This window comes from Cnephaeus nilssonii (genome assembly GCF_951640355.1).
Source record: "Cnephaeus nilssonii genome assembly, chromosome: 3".
Classification (NCBI taxonomy): domain Eukaryota; kingdom Metazoa; phylum Chordata; class Mammalia; order Chiroptera; family Vespertilionidae; genus Cnephaeus; species Cnephaeus nilssonii.
The window spans coordinates 51,488,073-51,514,910 of NC_137074.1; the positions used below are offsets into that span (position 1 = coordinate 51,488,073).

Below are 26,838 nucleotides of genomic sequence, written 5' to 3' on the forward strand. Positions count from 1 at the left end.
AATGCCAGCCTGGGAATTGGCAGAAGTCTTGGAGATACTGGACCTCACAGATGTGGGTCAGGAGATGCAGGCCAGCATTACTATTTTTTAATTTTTTATTGAATTTATTGGGGGTGACATTGGTTAATAAAATTATAAAGGTTTCAAGTGTACAATTCTATAATACATCATCTGTTCACCGCCCAAAGTCAAGTCTCCTTCCATCACCATTTACCCTCCTCCACCTTCCCCCACCCCCTTTTCCTCGGTTAATCACCATACTATATGTGTCTGCTGGTTTTTGTTTGTGCTTAATCCCTCTACCTTTTTTAGCCAGCTCCTCTACCCCACCTCCCCTCTGATAGCTGTCAGTCTGTTGTCTGTTTCTATTTTGTTTATTCATTTATCTTGTTCATTAGATTCTACATATAAGTGAAATTATACGGTATTTGTCTTTCTCTGACTGGCTTATTTCGCTTAGAATAATATTCTCCAAGTCCGTCCATGCTGTCACAAAAGGTAAGATTCCCTTCTTTTTTACAACTGAGTAGTTGTGTGATGGGGGAGGTTGTCCGGTTCCATGTCTGGACCTGCCTGCCCATCTCTTTGACATAAGCAGGGCCTCTGGGACAGCACGAACTCTTAGGCTGCTGGATGGACCCTTTGCCGCTCCTTGCTGCCCTCCTCAGCTGGCCCAGCCAACCCCAGTGCAGGCTGGAGTCAGGCTTCCTCATACTGCTCTGCTGTTCACACACTGATAACACAGCTTTTAGGCTCCTGGAACTGTCAGGAAAGGAGGGGGATTGCAAACATACAGCCAATTATCCAGCCAGCCAGCCAGCCAGCCAGCCACATAACCAACCAACCAGCCATCTGCCCATCCATCCATCCATCCATCCATCCATCCATCCACATTACCAACCAACCAGCCATCTGCCCATCCATCCATCCATCCATCCATCCATCCATCCATCCATCCATCCATCCATATATCCAAGAAAAAAATGCAAAGAATTGGGTAAGCTGGTATATGTTTAACCAATGGCAATCTGGGGAGAGAAGCCCTGATTTGTGGCGTTAGCCAATTTCTGTGGTGTAAATATTCCCACCATGATTGAATTCAAGCTACCAAAATGATGCCATCTATGCAGACTTGGGAAAAGATGCACAGTATATGTTTTTAGATAGTATTTCCACCATACAGATACAGATACACTCAGAACATAGATAATTACAAAATGTCGTAAAATAATTAGGAAGTGATGAATTTTGAGTATTTGTTATTTTTGCACTTAGATAATTTATGCAATTGAAAGTTTATATAGTTTTGAAGGATGATTGCATTTAACAACCAGGTAGCAAAATGCCTGACATCAGCATCCAGTTCCTGCAAGCTGGTAGGAACCAGCCCAGCAAAGGACATCTGGGCACAGAGGAGAAAGCTGTTCTCCCCTGGGGGCGGCAGTAACAGGTGATCCCAAGTGATGTGACAGCCAAACCTTTTAAATCTATATTGGGGAGACCAGTCTGATGCCGCTAATTTACAGTCGATATTTACACTCTTCCTATGGACTTCAATCAGTCTTGAGACATTAAATACCCTCTATTTGCCAGTGGTGCCTTATGTTGTCAAGGAGTTGCATGAGACGTTTTTATAAAAGTCTAACAGTGCTACAAGCCTATTTTTTAAAAGCCAGCGGTACCTTCTCTCCCCTTCCTCATATTTCTTCAGAAACAGTCTCTTCCACACCTGTCGTTTCTTTCCAGGGATTACCTCCATATTTCTAAACATTATGCACATCTTGCTAGCCACTGATGCTCCATTTTATATATTCTCTCTTAATATAGTAAATAATGATTTCAGATATTTTACAGCCCTTTCCCTCCCTCCTTACATTTGAAGTTTTTAAATCTGTAGTAGCATTTTATTGATATGAATATTATAGTATTACTCACTGATGGGCCAAGTAAATGTGTCTTATTCAATCAAATGAAAATGACTCACTATAGGAAAAAAGCTATCGTTTTCTTTTACTGTGTGGTTAGATCTTCCTACACCCCCTAAGGCCTGTCAATGTAATTTTTTGGTCAAATGTGTCACTAGCTTTATCTGTCCCATTTTCTCCCCGGGCCCCTCTGAGCTCCTGCTCCCAGCGGACTGCTGTTCTCCAGGCTTGCCTTGGGCCGGCATCCCGGCAGCCTGGGTCTGATCAGACCTCCCCTTCCCCGGCGGCCTGGATCCCCGGCAGTGTCCTTTCTTGGTTCACTCCTTCCCTGTGATTTTCCTCCAAAAGCTTCCAGACACAAGAGGCATGGGGGCCAAATGTTCTGAGATTGTGTGTGTCTGACAAAGTCGCTCTTTTATCCTCACACTTGACTGGACGTTGTTAAGGTTTTCTCTTTACCTCTGTCGTCCTTCAATTTCATGTTGATTGCAGGGATATGGGCCTTGCATTCATCGGACCGGGCACTATGTCCTCCAATTCCGAGAGCTGAACGTATATTAGTGCTTATCTTTTGTTATGTTTCTTATAGTATCCTTTGGTTACACCCTCCCTGTACTTCCTCTGGTTTCTCTTTCTAGAACTATTGGACCTTTTGAAACGGCCTGATTTTTAAAAACCTTTTCTTTCCTGTTTTCCACCTTTCTCTTTTTTCCTCTTTTTTCTGGAGGTTTCCCCAAATTTATCATCCATCCCTGGTGTTACATTTTTATTTCAGCTATCATTTGTAATTTCTAAGAACATTTTATGATCTCTGGCTGTCCCTTTTTCATGGCTTTAATTTGTGTTTCGTGGATGCAGTACCATCTCATCTTCCCGGGGGTATTATAATTTATTTTGACACTTTCTTCATCTCTGGGTATTACATCTGCTTCTCTTGGGTGCCTTCTTCTGATTGTTTTTGATCTCTGGCTTCTGTGGGGGAGGCTTTCCTCACGTATTTGAGGAAACTTGGCTGTGACTTTGTGTCCAAATGCTACCGAAAACCGGAGACTGGTGAGCTTCCAGTGGGGTGATCAGGTGGTCCGTGGTATTTTCCTTGAGGACCCCCAAATGTCAGTAGCCCCAGGGATTTCTGGGCAGTTCAGCTTCTCCAGAGAATAGCAGGTCCCTCCTCCAAATGCCGGCCTCAGGAAAGAAGCGTGGCTGCGGGTTCTGGAGCCCACAGGGAGGAGGCTGGGGCAGGACCCCCTCTCGCCGTGCAAATTCTTGCTTAGTCTGTTCTTTTTGGTCAGAGCTTCATCACTGCCCTCCCCACTCTCAGGCCTTCCTGGTTCGTTTTACCCAGAGAATAAAAAGAGTTCCAGGCCCCTGCAGGACTGGGGAAAGGGTACTCATTGGTGTGATCTGGATGGGGACTGCTTCTCCTTACACAGATTTTCAAAGTCCCCTCCCTGTTTTCAGGCCCCATTTCCCTGGCCTCCCTCTCTCCTCTCCTATAGAGTGCCCCCACTCCTGTTCCGCACAGGGGTCCGCAAGGTGGACCAGCTCCCTTCCCGCCACCCCCTCTGCCTACAGCCATTTGACTGGGGCTCTCTCCTCTCTGCCGAATCATTTGCCATTCCTCTCTCTTCCTCCCATCTTCACATGCTGTGGTGTGGGTTAGAGACATCTATCTCCTCACTTCATCAGACCCGGAGGTTTACTTTCCATTTAAAAAAAAAAATTATTGATTTCAGAGAGGGAGAGAGATGATAGAAACACCAATGATGAGAGAGCATCATTGATCCGCTGCCTCCTGCACGCCCCCTACTGGGGATCGAGCCCACAACCCAGGCATATGCCTTTGACCGGAATCAAACCTGGGACCCTTCAGTATGTAGGCCAACGCTCTATCCACTGAGCCAAACCGGCTAGGGCTATTTTCCATTTTTGTTCTCTTCCGGTTTGGGGGTGATTTTCAAGAGAAGAAGGGGAGGCAATATGTCCTCACTTAGCCATCTTGAAACCATAAATGTGACTCTCAGATCGAAAGCCCAAAACCCACCTCTCTCTTCAACTCCAACAGCATGTTTGAGATCTAGACCTGGCCGTCTAATAGATATCTCTAATTTGTCATCAACATGACATGATTTATTCCACTCCTCTAAAAACATTGCTTCTCTCCAAGTCTTCTCCATCTTAATAAAGGCACTCACCAAATTACTTGAGCCATAGGAGAGAGCCTTGATTTCCTTCTTTTACTCGTTTCCAGCCTCCTCCAGCCCTATCTTCAGCAAGGCCTGGATGCTCTCCCTTTAAAATATATCCTGCTTTGCCCTAGTTGGTTTGGCTCAGTGGATAGAGCATCGGCCCGGGTTCGATTCTGTTCAAGGGAACATGCCCAGGTTTCAGGCTTGATCCTCAGTAGGGAGCATGCAGGAGGCAATGGATCAATGATTCTCTCTCATCATTGATGTTCCTATTTCTCTCTCCCTCTCCTTTCCTCTCTGAAACCAATAAATATATATTTAAAAAATAAAATATACCCTGCTTTTTCACCTCTCATTGCACCTTAATCAGTCACCAGCCCAAGCCACCATCACCTTTTGCCTAAATCAGTATATCACCTCCTACTGGTCTTCCTCCTCACACTCTTGCCCCTACACCAACAATGACCAGATCATGTCACTTCCCTGCTTCACATTCTCCACCACACTTAGGAGAAGGCCTCCACTCCTTCCTGTGGAGGATGGAACCCTGCATGATGTGGCCCCTCCCCCCCTCCCCTTTGTCCTCAGCCACACTGGCCTTCCCGCAGTCCTGAGTCCAGCCTTTTCCTCTCCTGGTGCCTTTGCTCTTGCTGTTCCCTCTGCCTGAAATCCTCTTCCCCCAGATTTCACACGGCTGCCTCCTTCTCATCGTTCAGTTCCTCCCTCAAAGGTCACCTGCTTAGAGACCTTCCCTGCCATTCATTCTAAAGTAGCCCCTCCCACTCCAGGAACCGCCTACCCAATGGCTCTCACACCCCCGGCTGCTGTGTAAGAAGATCTTGCTTATTCATTTGTCCACTGCTGCATCTCAGTGCCTAGAACAGTGCTTGGTACACAGTGGGAGCCCAGTTAAGACTTGTTTTAATGATAGAATAGTTGGGAGCCAGAAGCCCTTTGCTATAGTACCAGTTCTACCATTTGCAAGTTAGGCAAGCTTAAGCCAATAACGTCATCTCTCTGGGCCTCAGTTTACCCTATATGTGCAATGGGAATAATAACCCTTTCCTTTCCTTGGCGGGGGGGGGGGTGCACACACACTGCTAAGCCTAATTGAGGTGGGGAAAGAAAAGAGAAGACCCTCAGGAGTGCTTATTTATGAACCATGAAGTCCTCCAAACGCGTACAGCATTGATCCCGTTTCACTGCTTCCCTTACCCCCACCCCCACTTACCCCGAGAGGAACTGAAGTGAAAGGAGGACTGAAGAGGGATGAGGATAACTGGGTTTAACACCCTTATTTCAGAGTGAAAGAGCACACCGCCATCTGTACAGCAAGAAGCAGCTGGGGAGCATGTCTACAGCCGTTAAACACCCCAAACCTGAGGCCCGCAGGGCTCCTGTGGTGACCGCCAGGGAGTCAGGCAGCCCAGGCGCTGCAAGCTGAACCCAGGGAGGGCCAGGCCAACTCGGGGTCACAGGTGACCAAGGACTTGGCGGACTGCATGCACTCAAGTGTAGTCAAGAGCTGTGGTATTTATTGGTGACCTTTCCCTTCTCTTTTAAAGAAGAAGAAAGCACAGCAAGTATCCCTGGCACTGGCCAGTGTCTTAGTGGGGTCAGGACAGTCCCTTCTCCATTTGGCTAAGGTCATTAACCTTCTTTTTTTAAATGTCAGCGACAATTTATTTTTTATTTTTACAAAGATATTGTCTTTTGCTTTCTAATGCTCCTTTTGTCAATCCCCTCCCTCCTCAGGGTTTGGCCCTTGTGTGTGGTTTGAGCTGGGAACGGACCAGCACGGGAACCAAGTCTCTACAGCAGCGTGGCTCCCATCAGCCCCTTCATGCCTCCTTTCCAGCCAGACCCCGCCCGGTGCCCCTCCCCAAGCCGCCTCCCTCTCTGTGTCCTCCTGCCCGGAGGGCACTCAGGGTGGCCTCTCTAGGACTTCTTACAGGAAACAGAGATTGTCTCACGGAAGGGGGATAACCCTGCACTTGCTTAGAGAGGAGTCTCCCTCCCAGCAGGAGGCAGAGCCTCTGGAACCTGAAAACGCTCAGGCACAGAGAGTGAATCTTTTCCAGCGGCGTCAGCTGTGGAGACAAGGGCAGCGAATGGGCTCGGAGACCCAGAATCTCAGTCATCAGGGTCAGGCCATCTGAGCTTCTACCTGTCGCTCAGCTTTCATCTCGTGTCCTCTCACAGAGGTTGCACGGTCCCTGCTGGCATACCTCCAGTGGCGTGGAGCTCACCACCTCTCAGCATCTCTTTCCCACTCTACCTGCACTTCAGGATCATCCACCCAAATCCCACAGGGCAGACAGGACCTTTGAGGGAATCCTCTGGGAATTTTATGGGCAAAACAATTGCAAGTGAGGCAAGTGTAAGGCATAACTCCACCTCTCGGGTACTGAGAGCAAATCTTTTCAGGTCCCAGGAATTCACTGAGCTTGATGAGAGGACAAACGTGAACACAGGGCAGTCATTAATGGGGACATGGGGAGCATTCCTGCCTCCACCCATTGTCTCCTGATGCGAAGTCCTCCTCTTTGCCCAGTGCTCTCCCATCCTTCCTCCGGTGGCCCTCACGGGGTGCTGTGGGGGTGGGGGGTACCTCTTGGCCTGTCTCCACTCCTCCCTCTTGCTCCCCCAATCCACTGGTACCACTTCTCTACGGAAGGCGTGGGCGCGGTTTTCACTTACAATAGTCCCAACAGCATGGTGTACAGTAGGCCTCCCTTTGCTGCAGTTTCACTTTCCAAGGTTTCTGAAAATATTAAATGGAAAGTTCCAGAAATAAACAATTCATAAGCTTTAAATTGTGCACCGCTCTGAGTAGGATGATGAAATCTTTCACGGATCTGCCCAGGATGTGAATCATCCCTTTGTCCAGCATATCCATGCTGTACGGACAATACAGTAAGATATTTTGAGAGAGAGTGAGAGAGACCACATTCACATAACTTTTATTACTGTATATTGTTCTATTTGTTCTATTTTATTACTGGTTATTATTGTTAACCTCTTACTGTGCCTAATTTGTAAATTAAGCTTTGTCATAGGTATGTATGTACAGAAGAAAAGCATAACATACATAGGGTTCGGTACTATCTGTGGTTTCAGCATCCACCGGGGGTCTTGGGAGGCACCCCCTATGGATAAGGGGACTCCTGTATTCGTGCAGTCGAACCACAAAGTTGTCATGAGACCACCGCGTGCCAGGCGCCGTCAGGTGCTGGGAGCACACGGGGGCCAGAGCGCCTGCCTTCACAGCGCAGACTACAGGCGTCGGATGACGGATGAGGCCGAAGGCCTACAGTAGTGTCTGTGCAGCAAACCCCTGGCCCCTCCAGTCTCAGCTTTCTCTGGCATCCAACGAACGGCCTGCAGCCCTGCAGTCAGACTTAGTACAAGAGCAAGGCCAGTCTGTGTTTGTCTTTCTTGAGAAAGAGTAAAGGTGGTCCCGTCCATAACCCCGGCCACGAGGGTCACCATCTCTTACACTTCCTCCCACCTCCACGTGCCCGCAGGCTCTGGAAGCCGCACTCCGGCTCTCCTGGGAGCAGGCCCTGGCGCTCTCCCTCCTGGGCCAGGGAAGGCAGGCAGGTGGGGAGCGACCACAGAGGCAGCCGGAAGGGATGCCCGGAGGGAGGGTTGTCATGGCTTCAGGCTTAGAGGCAAGGTGGGTTCTCCTGAAAGGTGGCGCAGGATGAGGTGGACCCAAGTTCGCCAGGAAGCTGCCTGCCCATGGCTGTGAACAAGGACTCACATGTTTCAAAGCGTGTTCACTTAGCCTTGGGAGGTTATTGGCATTTCTGCCACTTTCCGGCTCGGACTGCTGCTCGAACAGATTGCTACGCCGCTGACAGCATGCCCTGCGAGCACGGACATTCTGCAGAAACTCGGTTATGGCCTTGCGCCTTGTGTAAAGGCGTCTGTGCTCTGGAAAGTGCCAGGCCCTGGCTGGATGACAGTCAGAGGGTTGGCGGCCTGGGTGTGAGAGAGGAGGCCTTCCTGAGAGAGGGCAGGCTGCCCTAATGGGGAAACGTGGGGTTCTACCCTTGGGGCAGCTCGGGTGTGGGGCCAGATGGCTGGGACACGCCCCTGGGCAGGGCTGGGGCTGGTGGCAGAGCTTCCATGGAGGAAGCTGGGAGCACCCTCCTGACAGCGCCTGCGGCACCGGGGGGGGGGGGGGGGGGGGGGCGGCAGTGCGTGGGAGCAAGGGTGTGTCTAGGGCAGTGATGGCGAACCTCTGACACGCGTGTCAGCACTAAATATTTAGTTTTTGGTTTATTAAATACAATTATATATAACAATTATACACTTATGTTATTTAAACTATAAATATTGCGAAATAATGTTTTTTCCTCAAAGTGACACACTACCCGAGTTATGCTCAGTTTTTTGGCGAAGTTTGCCACACCAAGCTCAAAAGGTTGCCCATCCCTGGTCTAGGGCCTTGGAAGTCCTTTCCTGTGAGTTATCTTTCCCACTATCACAGCCGTCCCAGGGCGGCAAGGCCAGGAACCAGAACGCTCCCATTTTCACAGAACTGGGCCAAGGTCATACAGTGAGGTCAGGACCAGAACCCAGGGCCCAGCCTCTTTCCAAGGCAACGTGATTCCACACACAGAGCAGCTCTAACTCTGCCCACACGTTCTGGAGGACTCCATAATGATCCTAGGACCACATGTGTGTCAATGCACAGACACGTGTGAACCTGAGCACAGTCATGCAGAGAAAGTGGGGAGAGGGCGACCGCCCGCCCTGAGAAGCAACTGGCACCACTTCGGTAGAAATGCAGGCATCTGAACGTCTTACACCCAGCAGTTTAATTCCTGGATTAACAACACAAGGAAATTCTGAGCAGGTCCACAAGGACCCAGGGCAAGGCTGTCCATGGCAGGGTCACTTGGACGGGGGGGGGGGGGGGGGGGTGATTAGGTGGGTGGGCAGGTTATGTGTGGGTGAGGGCAGGCAGACTGTGGCAGGAGCACACCACAGAGTAAGGGCAGCAGCAACAATCACGGGGAGGGACCTTAGCAACACAGCAATGAATGAAAGAACATGAGAAACTCTAAGAGTTACCCCAACTAAAACACATACAAACACAATCCCATTTTGAAAGAACACAGAAAGTTAACAAGTAAGCAGATTAGAATGACTGTGCATTGGGGGATGGGAGTGGGATAAGGCCTCCTCTCTCTCACCCAGGCCGCCAACCCTCTGACTGTCATCCAGCCAGGGCCTGGCACTTTCCAGAGCACAGAACGCCTTTATAATCCAGGAATTAAACTGCTGGGTGTAAGACGTTCAGATGCCTGAATGGGAATCTATCTATATAAAACCCTAATATGCAAATTGACTAAACGGCCAAACCACTGGCGGAACGACCGGTCGCTATGACGCACACTGAGCACCAGGGAGCAGACACTCAACGCAGGAGCTGCCCCCAGCCTGCAGGCCCCGACTGGCGGCAGCGGGCAGGGCTGGTGAGTAGGCGGCGCCAGGCCAGCCAAGGCGGGTGTGAGCGGGGGGGGCCCCCAATCGCCCCACCCGTCACCCCACAGATGGGCCCTGATCACTGGCCAGGCCTAGGGACCCTACCTGTGCACACATTTCGTGCACCAGGCCTCCAGTGAATAAATAAAATGCTAGAGGGGCCTAATGTGGAGCAGGGGTGGGTGGGTCATGGATTGAGGAGGGGGTACTCAACCCTCTATGCCTGAGGTTAAAAATAATGGTGAGCAGGAAGTGGAGAGAAAAGGTGGGAGGGAAGTGTTAGGGCCTCTGGCTTCACCCACATCCCATATCAAACAGCAGACCAGCGTGAGCACCCAGGGAACACCGCTCCCCTCGCCTGAACTGTGCCAGGCCTGAGCAGGAGCTGGGGGCCATGCCGAGGGGACACTGCAAGGTCTCCGTCCTCCAGGGGCTCACAACCCAGGTAGATGGTGAGGTCCATGTGCCGATAACCGCATAGCAGGGCAGCCTACACGCAGGTGCCTGGGCTTAGGGAGATGCCACCAACAGCCGAATGCGCCCAAATGGCTGTCATTTATTACTTTAAAAGAATGTTTTAAACAAACTCATAGACACAGACAGCAGTATGGTGGTTACCAGAGGGGAGGGGAGGGGGGTGGGGGGGTGGGGATGAAGAGAGTAAAGGGGGTCAGATATGTGGTGATGGAAGGAGACTAGACTTTGGGTGGTAAGCACACAACAGAGTATACGGTGATGTATTAGAGAATGTACACTTTAAACTTACATAATGTTATTAGCCTATGTTACCCCATTAAATTCCCATGCCCTTACACGCCCTTACACTCTGTTTTCTGGGAAGTTTCCAACACTCCTTTGAGGGAGTCCTTATTAATGTCTACAAATGGGGCAAGAGGTGACGCTGCTTGACCAAGGTTGTCCAAGTAGTGAGGACAGCAGGTGAACTCAAAGCCAGGCCTCTGTCTTAGGTGCGAGGGTCTCTCTACCACACCACCTTGCCTTCTCAGGAAACTCTGCTGGTCCTGCCATATTCAGCCCAGTCTCCGGGCCTCCCCTGCTGAGGTCAGCCAGGAGGCCAGGGAGTGTTAGAATGAGCAGAAGTTTGGCCTTTCATTTAAGCAGATGCTGAGTCACAGCTGCACTTGCTCCCTTAACTCACAAACGCCTGGCACGCTGGGCTGGGGGCCCGCTGAGCCAGCACGCCACTCCTGGCTTGATGAGATGCTACTGCAGGGGATGCTGTGGTTTGGTTTCGACACATATTCAAGAATGACTCCCATCCACACGCCATGAGCTCTCCAAAGGCCATCATTATTTGTATACAGACAAAAGACGATGGTCTCAGAAGTGAGAGCAGAGTCTGGAAATGCTATTATAGGCCACTTGTACTTAGAGAATGGGGCCATCCATAGGGAAGGCTGGAAACCCAGAGCCTACTTAGCCGGGATTATGTTTTCTCATGGGTGGTGGTAACCATGCCAACCGCGAGCTGTAAAGTGGCCAGGGTGATACTTACCTGTAATTGGGGGGAAGGTGGGTAACTAAAATTTTATGTATTTTTTATTAAAGCAATTAATATTCACTCTAGGAAATAGAGAAGCACTGGTAAATACAGATGAAGATAAAAAGCACCTTAATCCCACTCCCCAGAAACGTTCTCTTTCCTGGCTGCTACAGGCATATGCTCTACAGTGGCGTTTTTATGAGGCAAATTAAACACAGCACAGTGAATACGTGTGTGCTGCCCTGCCTGTAACAGGATCCGATCAGGAACCAGCCTGCCGGGATCTGCCGGAAGGCTGCGCGTGAAAGCACGGGCGCACACGGTGGCTTTGCTGGTCGGACTGGGTTTCCTGTGGGGTTACTGTGTTGCTTACCATGAAGTTGTAAGGTCAAGCCCACTGGCGACAGAGGAGGGGACAGCTCCTGAGTTGGTGATGTCAAAAATAAATACAGAGAATTTATTTGGCTTTTGCCCATTTAGATCAACTAGTCCATTGTTTTTCCCTTGCAATAAAAGACACTCGGAGCTATAGAAACACTTTAATTATTGAAATTATTTCAGGGAAAATACCTTTGTTGTTGTGAGTCTAATGCTCTAGCATTTTATCCACTTTTTTTTCCCCACTGAAATAATTGGGGTTTTTAAAAAATATGGTATTTGAAACACGTGGTTTTTTAAGAGTTTAACTAATAAAGCAAAGCAAAATAGGCTCTCTTTTTATATATACACACATACACACATGTGATTTTTAAAATAAAATTAGGAACATACTATACATATCATCTATATTTTCTATTCTTTACTTAATAGCATATTGTAAACATTTTCCAGTACATTAAATGCTCTTTAAAAATATGCTTTTTAATGCCTAAGCATTATATGGATGTAACATACATTATTTATCTCCTCCCTATTCAACATTTTAAGTTGGTCCCAATTTTTTCAATGATAGAAAAAAGCTGTGACAATGACTCTCTGTCCACATCGCTCATTATTTTCTTACAGTAAATTTAGAATTTTAATTACCTTCATGAGGTACTCATGAGTATTATTGATGGTGTATATAAATCCCCAATGCAATGCTTGGTACACAGCAGGCATTCAATGACTGAAAGCTATAAATAGGAAGCCACGTACCTAAGGGAACAGACCGATTCTGTCGGAGCTGAGTTAGGAGAGAAATGTGCTCCATGTCGTCAGGGGATGATGTCAAGGGATAGTTTGGGGGAAGGAGAATGAGAAAGGATGCAGTTGTTTTTGCTCCCAGGAGCAGAAGGGCCTGCCAACACCCAGAATAAAATGATTCTCGATGTAACACTACCGCCCTCCCGCCCCCTCCCAGACATGCTCTCCCTTAGCCCTCAGGGACCTCTCACTCAGCTCAGTCCTGCGGAGAGGGAGTCTGAGCCACACTGATTACTCTCGATTTCGATACAGGACCTTCGTGTAACGGAAAATGGTGAGCACAGCACCAACAACATAAATCACTGGGTTCTTGGAGATTATTTATTAGCTATTCTCACTCATGAGGAAAGGACATAAAAAAGTAAATGAAACTGAAATAAAACAAGATGAAAATCCAGCAACATTTCTTCCCCAAGGACTTCATCTGGACGCTACGCAATGGACCCCGAGGAGCTTCCTGTGTGCAGCTCGAACTCACTAAAAGAAGGACTTTAAAAACAGCCTGAATCCTTCGAAGGTGCAGTGAGAAAGTCCGGAGGAGGATTTTTGAAACAGAGATTGGAATGCTTACAGGCCTCAGAGCACCAGCCCGTCCGAGCCACATGGTCACACGCGAGCACGGCTGGGCTCCTGGTTGGAATGAGTCTTCCCGGCCCAGACCACCCCACTGCATGCCCTTGTGGGTGGCCGACCTCCGTTCTTTGATGCCAGATTTGATTTCTGAGCACAGTCTCGTCCCCTGGAGCCGGCCCCGCTGAAGACGGGATACAGCGGTCTGTGACGCAGCTGGGAGGTGAGAGCTGCGAAGGCTGTGTAATGAGACCAGCTTTGGGATACGGGCCGCCGCTGGCACTGAAGGCCCTCCCCAAAGAGGTGGCGGTCTTTACACCTGCAGCAGGCAACGTGAGCATCCCGGGCGTGAGCGCAGCCTCCTGGGGGCACACGTGGGAGGTCGCCTTCGTTTGAATGCTTAAAATCCGGGCCAGCTCTGGCTCGCTGGCTCAGAGCTCCCTGGGAGCTGCAGAAGTTCTGTTTGTTCTTTCTCGCAAAATGGAAGCCTGTCAATTTAAAATCAATTTATATTTTGTCCAAGGAAGACCTGTTCTTGAAAGAATTTCCATTCTCTAGGGGCTGGAGGCAAAGGGCACGGTTTTCTTTCCTTCCTTCTCTTCAAACACCGGCTTCCTCGCCCCCGGGAAGATGTCTGCGTGCCTGCCTTCCCTGATGCCTGTCCCCGGAGGGAAAAGTCCCCAAGCACCGTCGCTGGGTGGCCTCAGGACAGTGGCCCACGGGTGGGAGAGCCGCAGCACCTGATCACAGAGGACCTCCCCGCAGTGTCTCTCAAGGGGGTTCATTCACCACCGGGGGGCCTGTCCCAGAGGTGCTGCTTCCTCCCCTCCCCCCAGATCCGGAGAGCATGGCGGGGGAGATGTACCTAGACCTCCGGGATAGGGGTGTTGCAGTTCCCGTGGTAGATCCTGACGTGGCCCTCGCACCGGAAGTAGGCCTCGAAGACGTCACTGTAGCCGTGGTCCCTCCACCAGGTGCAGAGCTGCCGGTTCCAGGTGCAGTCCAGCACGTGGAAGAGCTCGGGGTGCTCCATGCCGATCATGGTGAAGAAGTCCTGGTCCCCGAGGTGGCCTCGGAAGTGGTACTTGTCGGCCAGCTGCTGCACCTGCGCCGGCTCCAGCAGGCGGCTGTAGAGCGGGGACTGGCGCATGGCCTCCAGGTTCAGCAGCATCACCCCGCTGTTGAAGCCAGGGAGCCCCTCGGGTGGTGGGCCCCCAACCCGAGTCTTGGGGTTCTCATGGCGGAACTGCCAGAATGTGTGCCTGGGAAGGGGAAAGAGAACAGACTTAGCCCGGTGTGTGGGGGTGAAGCAGTTTGCCAGCATTGCTCCCCTGGGTCTGCACCACCACCCTGGCGGGAGACAGGGTTTCAGCCCAGTCCTCCAGCGATGAAAACCGAGGCCCTCTGAGGTTCCGAATCTGTACCCTGTCACAGGCAAGTGGCCGAGCTGGGACCTGGACCCAGTCTCTTGACGCCAAGCCTCAGGTCTCCCCACCATCCTCCACTTCCACAGGATGCATCTCCGCTGCTCACACTCACATCTGCATCGCCGCGGGACGCAGCAGCACTGCACCCGATGGGCCTGTCCCTCCTCACCGCACCCTGTGAGTCCGGTGCTCTGCCAGATGACAGGCACTTCACAGCTGGGAAACGGAGGCACAGGGAGGCTCGGTAACTTGCCCAAAGTCACACAATTAGTAAGCAGCAAAAGCAGGGGCTAGCCCGGCTGGTGTGGCTCAATGGCTGAGCATCGACCCATGAACCAGGAGGTCATGGTTCGATTCCTGGTCAGGGCACATGTCCAGGTTGTGGGCTCTATCCCATGCAGGGGGGAAGCTGATCAATGATTCTCTCTCATCATTGATGTTTCTATTTATCTCTCCCTCTTCCTTCCTCTCTCTGAAATCAATAAAAATATATATTTTTTTATAAAGTAGGGGCTGAACCCAGGCATCTGGCTCCAGAGTCCACTTTTTATGATAGTAACGATGCAGGTGGAACTTTGTACCCTCTTGTCTTTGTCTGTGATCTTGAAAAGGAGAGGAGAGAGAAGGAAGGGGAGACGATTCTGAGTGCTGATCTGGTAAAGATGTAGGAAGCTACGCACAGCCTGAAACAAAATCATTTCTGCTTTAGAACCAGCCTCATTCTTTAGGGCCCCAAGCCTGACAATTCTATCAGGTTGGGCGAGGGGTGGAGGCTTGAAGCGGCTCAGGACTCCTACCCATGTTTTAGGCGAAAGTCAGCCGTGACTTTAGAGGGACTGTCACCTCAATTTCAATTTCCCTCTAAGGCAGGTTTAGAAATCCAGTCTAGACCCACAGTTCAGGGAATGTTAGAGCCAGGAGACCCTGCTAGCTCCTCTATCCAAAGGCTTCCATCTGGAGAAGCGAGGGCAGACTCAGGGGTGACATGATCAGGGCACTGGTTATTCTGTTCTCCTACCTCCCCAATCTCAAGTCCCTGTGCGCTGCGAGGGTGGGCAGGGGGAGGGGCGAGTGCAGGCTCCACATCCCGGATGTGCGGTCTCAGCAGAGGGGTCAGTGGTTTGGAGGAAGGATGGAGGGCCCTTTGACGTGGGCAAGGGGCAGGAAAGGGGCAGGGGAGTGTTCAGCATCACACTACACCTCACCTGTTTTTACTTCCCTAGAGAATCCTTAGGGTGGGGAAGGCATCCTGCCCAAACCCCTTGCCTCCCCTTTCTCTGCTCCCCGCCTGGAAATGCCACCCGCCGGCCTCTCAGCGAGTTCCCCCACCAGTCACAGGGTAGGATCTGGGTGGTGAAGCGTATGGCGCAGTGGAAGGAAAACCAGAGACCTGGCCCCGGTGGGCCAGAGCCGGCCGTTTTCTTGTTCTAACACTTTTTTCCGGGTCTGGGAATGGAGAGACCTTCCTTGAGGTCTCGCATATCACAAAGGGCGCCGGGAGTTGGATCCTGGTGAGGAAAAAAGCATTCCCTCCGGACATTCTTACACGCAGAACACACAGGTTCATTGTTTGAGCTTCGCCATAATGGACTATGAGTGGAACCGCGCTCTGGCGCCTGCCTGGTGATAAAAACCTTGGCAAAAACAAGCTTCCCAAGCCAACTGAGCGGCGGGAGCCTTTCTAGGCGCTGAAGCCTGCACAGATGGGATCGTAGAGGGACTGCCATCCAGCTCGGCAACTGTTTGCTCATCTTACCATATTTCTTCCAAATGGAACGTGTCAGCTCCAGGTTGCAAAACAGCTAAAATTCTACCAAACAGACGTGGGCCACCACAGCAGAGGAGGAACCCTCCAACCAGGGGCTGGATCCCGCCAGGGGGTGAGGACAGAAGCGTTCACAGGAGCAGGGTTGCAAGGACAGTGGCAGCAGAGCGGTGCCTGCGGAACCCCTGGACACCTCACCAGCCACTGAGCCCAGGTTTCATCTCCTTCCTTCCCAGAGAACCAGTGGGATGAGGTGTGGGGCGCGTCAGCCCGCCCCGGGTCTGTGAGGTCTCCCAGGACCACCTTGCACAGCGCCCGAACCGCAGGGCTTCAGGAACAAAACCGTGACGGACAAGGAATGAGGAAAGGCCGGTGCGGCTCAGGCTGCGCAGCCTTCCACGTGGCTGGAACCGGGGCAGGGAGCCGTCAGGACACAGAGCAGCAGCTGCAGAGACCTGCGGGTTCACGGGCACGCAGCCCCCCACTGCTGGTCCATCTGGGTAGAGAGAGTCAGGGACCCCCCAGAGGGTGCTCAGCTGGTTCAGAAGGGTTTTTACTCCTGAGCAAGCTGGGGTGCAGGGAGGCCACCGCAGCCCCGGGCACTTTACCAACCTCAGCAGGGAAGCTCCCCCCATCTTCCCTGCCCACGCAAGGGTGACCTGACACTGAACTCAATGGGCCCAGGAGAGGGGGCCCGAGGCAGAGAGAGGGGACAGAACATTCTTCCAGGCGGGGACCATAGCCAGGTGCCTCCTTGGGAACAGAATGCCTGGCACGGCCACTCGATCAGGACCAAGAGGCATTTTATAACAAAAGCCAGAGGGAACCAGGGCTGGGGCATCGGCACGTTATGATTTGTAAGGCGAAGCAAAGAAGGGACAGGAAATTAGAAATGCAAGCTGCTCGGGGCATCTGCTGAAGCAGAAACACCGCCTGAAGATAAACCGATGAGTCTCTAAGCACAGGATTATGTCCAGGCTGCCCTTGTTCAAAGCATTCCTGCTACCCCAAAATGAACCCACAAAAACAGCAGCTACTTGGAGGAATGGTGGGGTTCTCTGGGCGCCATGTCAGCTGGTTCTTGTGGAGGAATTGCGACAGCCTTGAGGCAGAGAGAATGACACAGGGACGAGGAGAAATGGGACCACGAGGTATGGGACCACAATCTTTTCACCTGCCGCAGCAAAGCCAGGGTTGCGAAACCCTCTTATTGCCTCTACCCCATCTCTGCTCCTGCAGCACAGCAACCTCATTGCCAGCATGCAAACGGGGAGGACAGAGGTGCTCAGTGGGTTGGGACAGGGCCCGACTCGGGGAGAGACAGTGCATCAGGGCAGGGCCCGACTCGGGGAGGGACAGTGCATCAGGGCAGGGCCCGACTCGGGGAGGGACAGTGCATCAGGGCAGGGCCTGACTCGGGGAGGGACAGTGCATCAGGGCAGGGCCCGACTCGGGGAGGGACAGGGGAGCTCAGTGCATCAGGGGCAGGGCCTGACTCGGGGAGGGACAGTGCATCAGGGCAGGGCCCGACTCGGGGAGGGACAGTGCATCAGGGGCAGGGCCCGACTCGGGGAGGGACAGTGCATCAGGGCAGGGCCCGACTCGGGGAGGGACAGGGGAGCTCAGTGCATCAGGGGCAGGGCCCAACTCGGGGAGGGACAGTGCATCAGGGGCAGAGCCCGACTCGGGGAGGGATAGTGCATGAGGGGCAGAGCCCCAACTTGAACCAGGGCTCCTGATCTCCAGGTCTCTTTCATCTTTCCCTCAGATTCCACAAGCTCACATTCTAAGGAGCAGTGCTTAGACTTCAATCCTTTCTCTGGATTTCGCTGGCACACCTCAAGGCAGGGCACTGGGGTCCAAGCCATCAGATGATGCCACTGCCACTGACATTCCACAGCCTCGGGGCTCAGACCCGAGAACCACTCTGAGGCAGGTCAAAGGGTGCCCAGACCTTTGTCTTCCTCACAGGGCCTGGAGCTACCATACATACTCACAGGGCACTGCTGTGACATGCCGAGGCTGCAGGAGACCTCTGTATGAATGCAGTACCTGGTTCTGAGTCCTGGAGCTTCCAGAAGCTTCTCTGATCAACCTCCCACACCCACAATCCAGTCATGTTGCCCTGCCTCATCATCTGGACCTGGGCCTGTGCATGTCTGTTCCACCCCCCTGGCCACCTGCAGACCACACTAGAGGGGGAAGGTTTTCTTTCCCTTTAGAAATAACTTCAACTGCGAACAAGCCCCCGCCCCTTGTAAACGCTATGTCTGCCCAGAAGTCAATGAGGCCTACTGGGAAAATACACATGAAAAATCTTCAAGCCCATCTTCCAGTTATAAGGGTGAATTTTCTAAATGTTTTACATCAAGTATGTCCTAATTAATAATCGTCAAAAATAGGGATGCCCATCCTCACCATTCCTGTTCGACATAGTACTGGAAATGCTAGCCATAGCGATCAGACAAGAAGAAGAAATAAAAGGTATCCAAATTGGAAAAGAAGAAGTAAAACTGTTCTTATTTGCAGGTGACATGAAACTATACAAAGAAAACACCAAAGACACCATCAAAAACTACTAGACCTAATAAATGAATTCAGCAAAGTAGCAGGATACAAAATTAATACCCAGAAATCTATGGCCTTTTTATACACCAATAATGAACTCACAGAAAGAGAAATGAAAAAACAATCCCGTTTACCATTGCACCAAAAAAATTAAGATACCTAGGAATAAGCTTAACTAAGGACGTAAAAGACCTGTACTTGGAAAACTACAGGACATTGAAAAAAGAGATAGAGGAAGACATAAACAAATGGAAGAACATACCATGTTCATAGATTGGTAGAATAAACATCAGTAAAATGTCCATACTACCCCAAAATTAAATGCAATCCCCATTAAAATACCAACAGCATATTTCAAAGATTTAGAACAAACTCTCCAAAAATTCATCTGGAATAAAAAAAGACCCCAAATAGCCACAGCAATCCTGAGAAAGAAGAACAAAGTTGGAGGGATCACAATACCAGATATCAAGCTATATTACCAAGCCACTGTTCTCAAAACTGCCTAGTACTGGCACAAGGACAGACATATAGACCAATGGAATAGAATAGAGAACCCAAAAATCAACCCAAACCATTATGCTCAATTAATATTTGACAAAGGAGGCAAGAGCATACAATGGAGTCAAGACAGTCTCTTCAATAGATGGTGCTGGGAAATTTGATCAGATACATGCAAAAAAATGAAACTAGATCACCTACTTACACCATATACAAAAACAAATTCAAAATGGCTAAAGAACTTAAATGTAAGACGGGAAACCATAAAAATCCTACAAGACTTTATAGGCAGCAAAATAACAGACATATGTCATAGCAATATCTTTACTGACATAGCTCCTAGGGCAATGGAGACTAAGGAGAAAATAAACAAATGGGACTACATCAAAATAGAAAGCTTCTGCACAGCAAAAGAAACCATCAACAAAACAAGAAAGCCCACTGCATGGGAGAACATATTTGCCAATGATATTTCAGATAAGGGCTTAATCTCCAACATTTACAGAGAACTCATACAACTTAACAAAAGGAAGATAAATGATCCAATAAAAAAATGGGCAAAGGAAAAAGAAAAAAGAAAATAAAAAATGGGCAAAGGACCTAAATAGACACTTTTCAAAAGAGGATATACAGAATGCCAAGAGACATGAAAACATGCTCAAAGTCACTAATCATCCGAGAGATGCAAATCAAAACAATAATGAGCTACCATCTCACACCTATCAGAATGGCTATCATCAACAAATCAACAAACGACAAGTGCTGGCAAGGATGTGGAGAAAAAGGAACCCTCGTGCACTGCTGGTGGGAACGCAGACTGGTGCAGCCACTGTGGAGAACAGTATGGAGTTTCCTAAAAAAGTTAAAAATGGAACTCCCATTTGACCCAGTGATCCCACTTCTAGGACTATATCCCAAGAAACCAGAAACACCAATCAGAAAGGATATATGCACCCCTATGTTCATAGCAGCTCAATTTACCATAGCTAAGATTTGGAAACAGCCTAAGTGCCCATCAGCAGATGAGTGGATTAAAAAACTGTGGTACATCTACACCATGGAATACTATGCTGCTGTAAAAAAGAAGGAATTCTTACCATCTGCAACAGCATGGATGGACCTGGAGAGCATTATGCTAAGCAAAATAAGCCAGTTGGAGAAAGATAAATATCACATGATCTCACTCATATGTGGGATATAATGATCAACATAATTTGATGAACAAGAATAGATCCAGAGAAAAATGGCAGGGGAGGGGGTGGTTACAGAGCAACCAAAGGACTTGTATGCATGCATATTAGCATAACCAATGGACACAGACACTGGGGCGGTGGGGGCTTGCCCGGGATGGGCATGGCTGGGGGGTGTCAATCGGGGAAAAAGGAGACATATGTAAAACTTTAGACAGAAAGAGAGAGAGAGAGAGAGAGAGAGAGAGAGAGAGAGAGAGAGAGAGAGAAAGGAAGGAAGGAAGGAAGGAAGGAAGGAAGGAAGGAAGGAAGGAAGGAAGGAAGGAAGGAAGAAAGAAAGAAAGAAAGAAAGAAAGAAAGAAAGAAAGAAAGAAAGAAAGAAAGAAAGAAAGAAAGAAAGAAAGAAAGAAAGAAAGAAAGAAAGTAAGTAAGTAAGTAGGGGGGAAAAAGAAAGAAAATTAATGGTAAAAAAAATAGTTAAAAAGACTATTAAAAACCAGCAAACCAGTTTTCATGAAGAAAACCCATCTTTATGGAAAGGGGCATTTGAAATAAGTTTGAAAAGAAAAGTCATTTTCCCCCTCAGGTCTTTCCCTGACGATCACTTCCAAGGTCACTCCAACAGGTCTCCCAACCAGAGGCCCGGCCAGGGAATCCACAGCTCCCATTCTCCAGAACGCGCTCACATTGCCAAGAATAGTCCCTTTCTCCTCCCCGCTCTCCAGACCAGAGGCCCTTCATGTCTCTTCATGCTTTTTCCCTCCTGGGTTGACTTTTCTCAGCTCCTAAGGCTCCGAGTTTTCCACGCTCCCTCCTCAGAGGGAAGAAGTGAGGATCGGAATCCACACTGAGCCTGGGCAACGGCACAAGTTTCCCCAGCGAAGATCCGGAAGCCTGTGCCGACTCAGGCTGAGCTCAAGCTGTGGCTCTCGGGCACAGAAGGCCCTGTTCCAGGTCTGAGGTTTATGAAGACCACGCTGTGTGCAGCACATCTTGCCGTGGCTTAGCCAAGAGTTCACCGGCGTTGAGCAGTCACTCGTGAGCAAGCACGGCCGGGCCTCCCGAGGAAGCACAGCTTCGGATCCGTCTAATCAGCGAGGCCGGAATCCGGAAACTCTGTTTCCCTTAAGCCCATGGTGCGCACCAGCCCCGTTAGCGCTTGTTTGCCTTGGAGGGGACCTGTCTTCCTGTCCTCTGAGAGGAAGGCCAGGAGTGAGGAGCGAAGCGGGGTGGCCGTCCAGTGTTCCGTCCACCCCAGGGCCTGGGAGGGGAGGGGGACATCTGGGTGATGGGGCTGGTGTCAGAGCAATGGCACTGGGGCACGGTCCTGCTGGGGCTGAGGCTGAAGTGCTGAGGGATGGATGCTGGCACTTCAGGCCTCTGGGGAACCGCTGCCCCATGTACCACACTGGGAAGGGCACGGACTGCCTGAGTGGTGGGGCCAGCGCAAGCTTTAACATGTCCAAGCGTCACAACGGACCCTTATTGGGACCTCTTGCTCGCAAGGCCTGAAGCAGACTTAGGTCTCAAGCTCTGCTGGTCAGAGAGGGTAAGAACTGCTCCCCAAGTCACAGAGTGTTAGTGGCGGGACCGAGAGAAGCCCCTCATGGAACCACAGCTCTCCAGAGCTTAGAAACACTTAAGATTCGCACTGGCCAACCAGCAGAGGTGCCCAGAAGGCCACACTGCTGTCTCCCTGCTCCTAGGAAGACCTGCTGGAACCCCGGTGAGCACGCCGAGCTGAGAGAAGAAATCACTCCGCGGTAACCAAATATTCAATGAAGCACCTACTGGACCCAACTGATTTGAAGGCGAGAAGAATATGCCCCCAGAAACGGGTGGTGCAGTGAGGAGATGAGACCCCGATGCTGATCCACCACCAGTGGCCATAGTGAGACGAAGAGGGTCTGCATCTGGAACCCGCAGGCGGGGCCTCTCAGGGCCTTGGCATGCTCAGCACAGCATGGGGATGGAGACGAGACACCCCTGCTGGAACAGGGCGGTGGGCCTGCAGATCCAGCCGGAGGTCCGTGTGGCTCCTCTGGTTCCCACAGCAGCTGTGGTGAAAACTCCAGGAGCAAATGCAGGCACAAGCCCTGCCCAGCGCCATGCCCATGAGGAGTGGCCCCGATGGTCACCGTGGATGCTCAGCTACAGAAGGCCCAACGCCCCACCCTGCCCAGGCTGCTCTCAGGGTGGGGTGGTGCCTCGGAGACCAGCCCTTGTCCAACCAGCCAGCTTGTGAGGTTTCTGTTTCGACATCGTTTCCTGCTTCAGGGAGCCCAGAACAGTGAAGGTGACCCACATTGTTTGTCTCATCCCCAACGCCACACAGCTATGACCATCCATCTCCGTGGGCCTCTGTAAAGCCTGGTACAGCCCTGGTCATGGAGGACTGGCCATCCCTATGGGCGAGGCCTCTCACCTGCCATGGCATGGCCTGGCCAATTCTGAAGCCCGGTGGCTCACCAACTGCCCCAGTCCCTGTTTTCTCCACTGCCCCCTGGAAGGACTGTTGATGAGCCTGACCATGTGTGGCACAGCCAGAACCAGGAGGCTGCACCCACGCCCTCTGGAGGGGTGTGGCGCCCTTCTCTAAAGCATCATCCTCTTCTCACGCACCCAGGGAGCAGGCGTGTCACCCAGCCTGCTGTTCCCCAAGCCCAGCCTGCCCGGACACCTTGGCCACGTGGGCTTTCTCCCATACCGGCTGCCCCAGTGCTGTGAATGCTGTTGGGCAGGCCTGGGAGTTCGCCATCACTCAATCCCACAACCACCAGCTCTGGGGCGCTGTGTGCCTGGCCGGGTGTGGATCCCAGAGGGCCTCATGGGGAGGCAACTGGGGACGAACAGAGGACAGGATGACGGAGGGAGAAGCATTGAAAGGTTCGTCCAGGCAGATGGAGCTCAGAGGGGCTCACACCAGGGATGGCGGAGCCATGGCAAGGCTGGAGGGAGAAAGAGGAATGACACGTTCAGTCTTGAACAGGTGCCGGCGAGAAGAACAGCAACGTGGAAAAGCCCAGCAGGTGGCCGGATACAGGCATGGAGGGCACAGTGGGCACAACAGAATTCTGGAGAGTTCCAATATTTAGGGGATGCTAGGAGAGTAGCCGGGAAAGATGCAGGACCTTAGAATCTCCTGTCCCCCACAGTGACGGCCTGTGTGGCCAGGACAGACTCAGGTTCTGCTGTGGGAACCCCGAGGAGCCGCACGCACCCTCCGCTGGACCTGCAGGCCCACGGTGCCCACTCCAGCCTCTGGTCTCCTGTGACCCAGTGTTCTCCTTTCTCACTTCCAGTCCAGTGGATCCCCACACTTGCTCCACCCAGATATTGCCCTCCAAGCCCTCTTACTGATACCAACGGTCCATCCTCTGCCTCTCGTTTGACAACCCAGACAGTACCGAGTACTTTGGCCCCTCCCTTCACCAAGTGGAGACCATCCTGTCCCACTCCCCTGGCCCCCAGGGACACACACACACACCCCTCCAGGCTGTCCCCACCATCCACCATAGCATCATCATCAGTCTGGATGCCTCTTTGACGGCTTGTTCGTCACCTCTGCCCACCACGCATACCCTCTTCCTCTCTGCTCCATCCCTAGGGGCACCCTCAATAATTTCAATGACCACAATGAGGGCCTCACCTTGGCCTCAGGGTTCTTCAAATTCCATTGGAGCTACCCACTCAGTGCACACGCACCCCCCCGCCCCCCCGCCGTGAACCTTGCCACCAAGAGGCACTCTTTCAGTGACAGGGAACTGAGACAGAGACCCTCTGACCACAGTGCCCTGCCCTCATCCACTGTCAGCCCCTTGGGGACCTCTGGGGCCCCTCTTGCTGGTTGGGAGCATCAGTATCTCCTGGATTCCTGGCTCCTGGGCTGTCCTCACCCTAGCACCTCACTGCACAGGAGATTAGGGCAATGCTGAACGCTGCAGAGGCTGTGGACTTGGAAATGCATGGGTGAGAACTTGGAAATGCATGGCGACCCAGTGCTAAGTGGCCACCCCCCCCCCCTGCTCTGTCTCCATCATTCATGTTCTCAAGAACATGAATGATGGAGACTGAGCAGGGGGGGGGGGGCACTTAGCACTGGGTCGCCATGCAAGGAGGGAACAGAGACAAGAAAGGCAGGTGGTACCTCACAGCCAAGAGTGGGCAGGGGGATGGCTAAGCACGTCTATATGCCAAGGGAAAGGAAGGTGAGTGCCAGAGGAGGAGAGACTGAAGAGAGAAGAAATGTAGGGTGAACAGCAGGGTGGAACCGTGGAGGAATTAGAATCACTATAATGGCTAATATATAGTGAGTACTTACTATGTGCTAGGCCCTTAATGTAGCAACTCATTTAAAGTTTGTTACAAGCAAACGAGGGGAGTACCATTCTCTCTAGGTTATAGATGAGGATAGGGTGGTAGTGAGATATAAAACAAGGTCCCAGGAGCCAGGCAAAGAGTTTGCCAAGACAAGGGGAGTTCTGGGACGCATCTGAGACTGGAGGATGGACAGAGAGGTTCTAGGTGGGAGTTAGGAATATTGGAAAAGCTCATTTTGGGTAAACTTGAAATCTCAGGAAAGTAAGAGGTAAAGTCATCTATGGAGATAGAGGAGCTGGGGTACAAATAAGGCTGAGAAAGAGAAATAATGTACAACGGCCCTGGGAAGCGCAACAGGGAATCAATAAACAATGAGTGAAAGGATGTGCCCAAGAATCAAGGGCGTGAGTGGAGTCAGGGTACCCAGGTATTGCGAACAGGAATGTGTCTTCTCCATCTTTATGTTTTCAGGGCCTGGCATGGACGTTTGATTCACAGCGGGCCTTTGAGAACTGGTACTTTTCAAATGGATGAATAAATGGGTATATTAAGAATGAATGAAGGAATAAGAGACTGTCAAATCAGATGGCAGACATTTGAAAGAGGCCACTGTTGGATGAAGGTGGTGAAACAAGCAAACGAGGGGAGTACCATTACCTCTAGGTTATAGAGAGGCAGTTGGGGGAGTTTGTGCCATGGGCCCTGTGAGCTGGAGCCAACAGGTCTGTACTGGAGGGAATCAAGGTGAGGGCAGAGAAGGCAAGGCAGGAAAGTTGGCCCCACCCGCCCGTCCGTGATGAGATGCACATCCGTGATGAGATGCACATCCGTGATGAGATGCACATCCGTGATGAGATGCACATCCGTGATGAGATGCGTGTGACAAAGGTTAGCAATGAAGGGCCCAGATGATCACCTGATCCAGGGGTGCCTGCAGCCCTCCTGACATGCCCTTCCCAACACTGGCCCTGGAAGACACCTTGGCTTCCAAGCACAGGGGCCTGTACATCACATGGAGAGCAGCTCAATGTGGTGGTAGCCCCAGGACCCCACCAAGAGACCACAGGGCCTTTAGCCAGAGGGCTGGGCCGGTGAGGAACCACATGCAGTCGGCCTGGACTCCTAGGCCAGGCCTCAGCTCAGCTCCACAATCCTGACCTTTCCCTGAACTGAGGCTGAGGGAGGGACTGACGACAAAGCCAGGCTGACGACAAAGCCAGAAAGAGTCACCTTCAGAATTGGCTCGCTGCCCCCAATGGCCCCTTGGCACTGGGGCACAGAGGAGAAAGTGCCCAGGATACATGCCGGGTGCTTTCCGGGACAGTGAGCAGAGCACAGGCATGTGCGTAGGGTCATGGGGAGGGGTATGTGTGGAATTTAACCTTGTGTCCGGAATCAAGCTCAATCAATCCAGCCCAGTGCCCTTCACCCTCACAAAAGGGTGTGTTCCGGCCCAGGAGTGGGACCTTGGAGAGACTACCTGGGCGTGGCTGACTCCAGCACAAAGGCAACCCAGCTGCAGCAATGAATGCTACTTCTCAAGCCCAGAAAAATATTGTGAGTCCTCGCATTCCACCTAAGCTGCCCCTGCTCACTGTCCTGTGGCAGGGGGCTCAGTTGAAGGTAAAAAATAGTGATTGCCAAATTGACACAAACACTGAGGACCCTCCATTTGTCAGGCCCAGAGCAAGGCACCATGGGAGACAGCAGCGGGTCAGACACAGCCCTGCCTCTCGGGAGCCTGTCATGGGCAGCTGCACTTCTCGGGCCTCAGGTGCAAGGGAATCACCTGGGATCTTGTTAAAATGCAGATTCTTATTCAGAGCTCCCAGGTAATGTTGATGCTGCTGGCCCAAAGGACATAATCCAAAGAAAAAAGTAATTCTATCCTATATAATAAAAGCCTAATATGCTAAGTGTCTGGTTGTCCTGTGACCGGTTGACTGTTCAACCAAAGTGTAATATGCTAATGATATGGTAAGGCCGCTCAACCGCTCACTATGACATGCACTGACAACCAGGGGGCAGACGCTCCGATCGGTAGGTTAGCTTGCTGCTGGGGTATGGCCGATCAGGACTGAGCGAGATGGGCTGGACATGCCCTGATGCCCTCCTACAGTCCCTCCCCAGCTGGCCAACCTCCTGTATCCCTCCCAGCCAGCTGGCCCCACTCATGCACTAGTGGGGTCCTTTGG

General features: G+C 51.3%; 1 protein-coding gene across 1 annotated transcript in view; it reads right to left on the reverse strand.

Moving 5' to 3' along the window:
* Nucleotides 1–11,292: 11,292 nt before the first annotated feature.
* XXYLT1 (xyloside xylosyltransferase 1) overlaps nucleotides 11,293–26,838 on the reverse strand; it is a 161,777-nt gene continuing 146,231 nt past the window's right edge. The window contains exon 4 of the mRNA XM_079765753.1: nucleotides 11,293–14,134. Within this exon, the coding sequence (XP_079621879.1) occupies nucleotides 13,738–14,134 (397 nt within the window). The 3' untranslated portion in view covers nucleotides 11,293–13,737. The remainder of the gene's footprint in view (nucleotides 14,135–26,838) is intronic.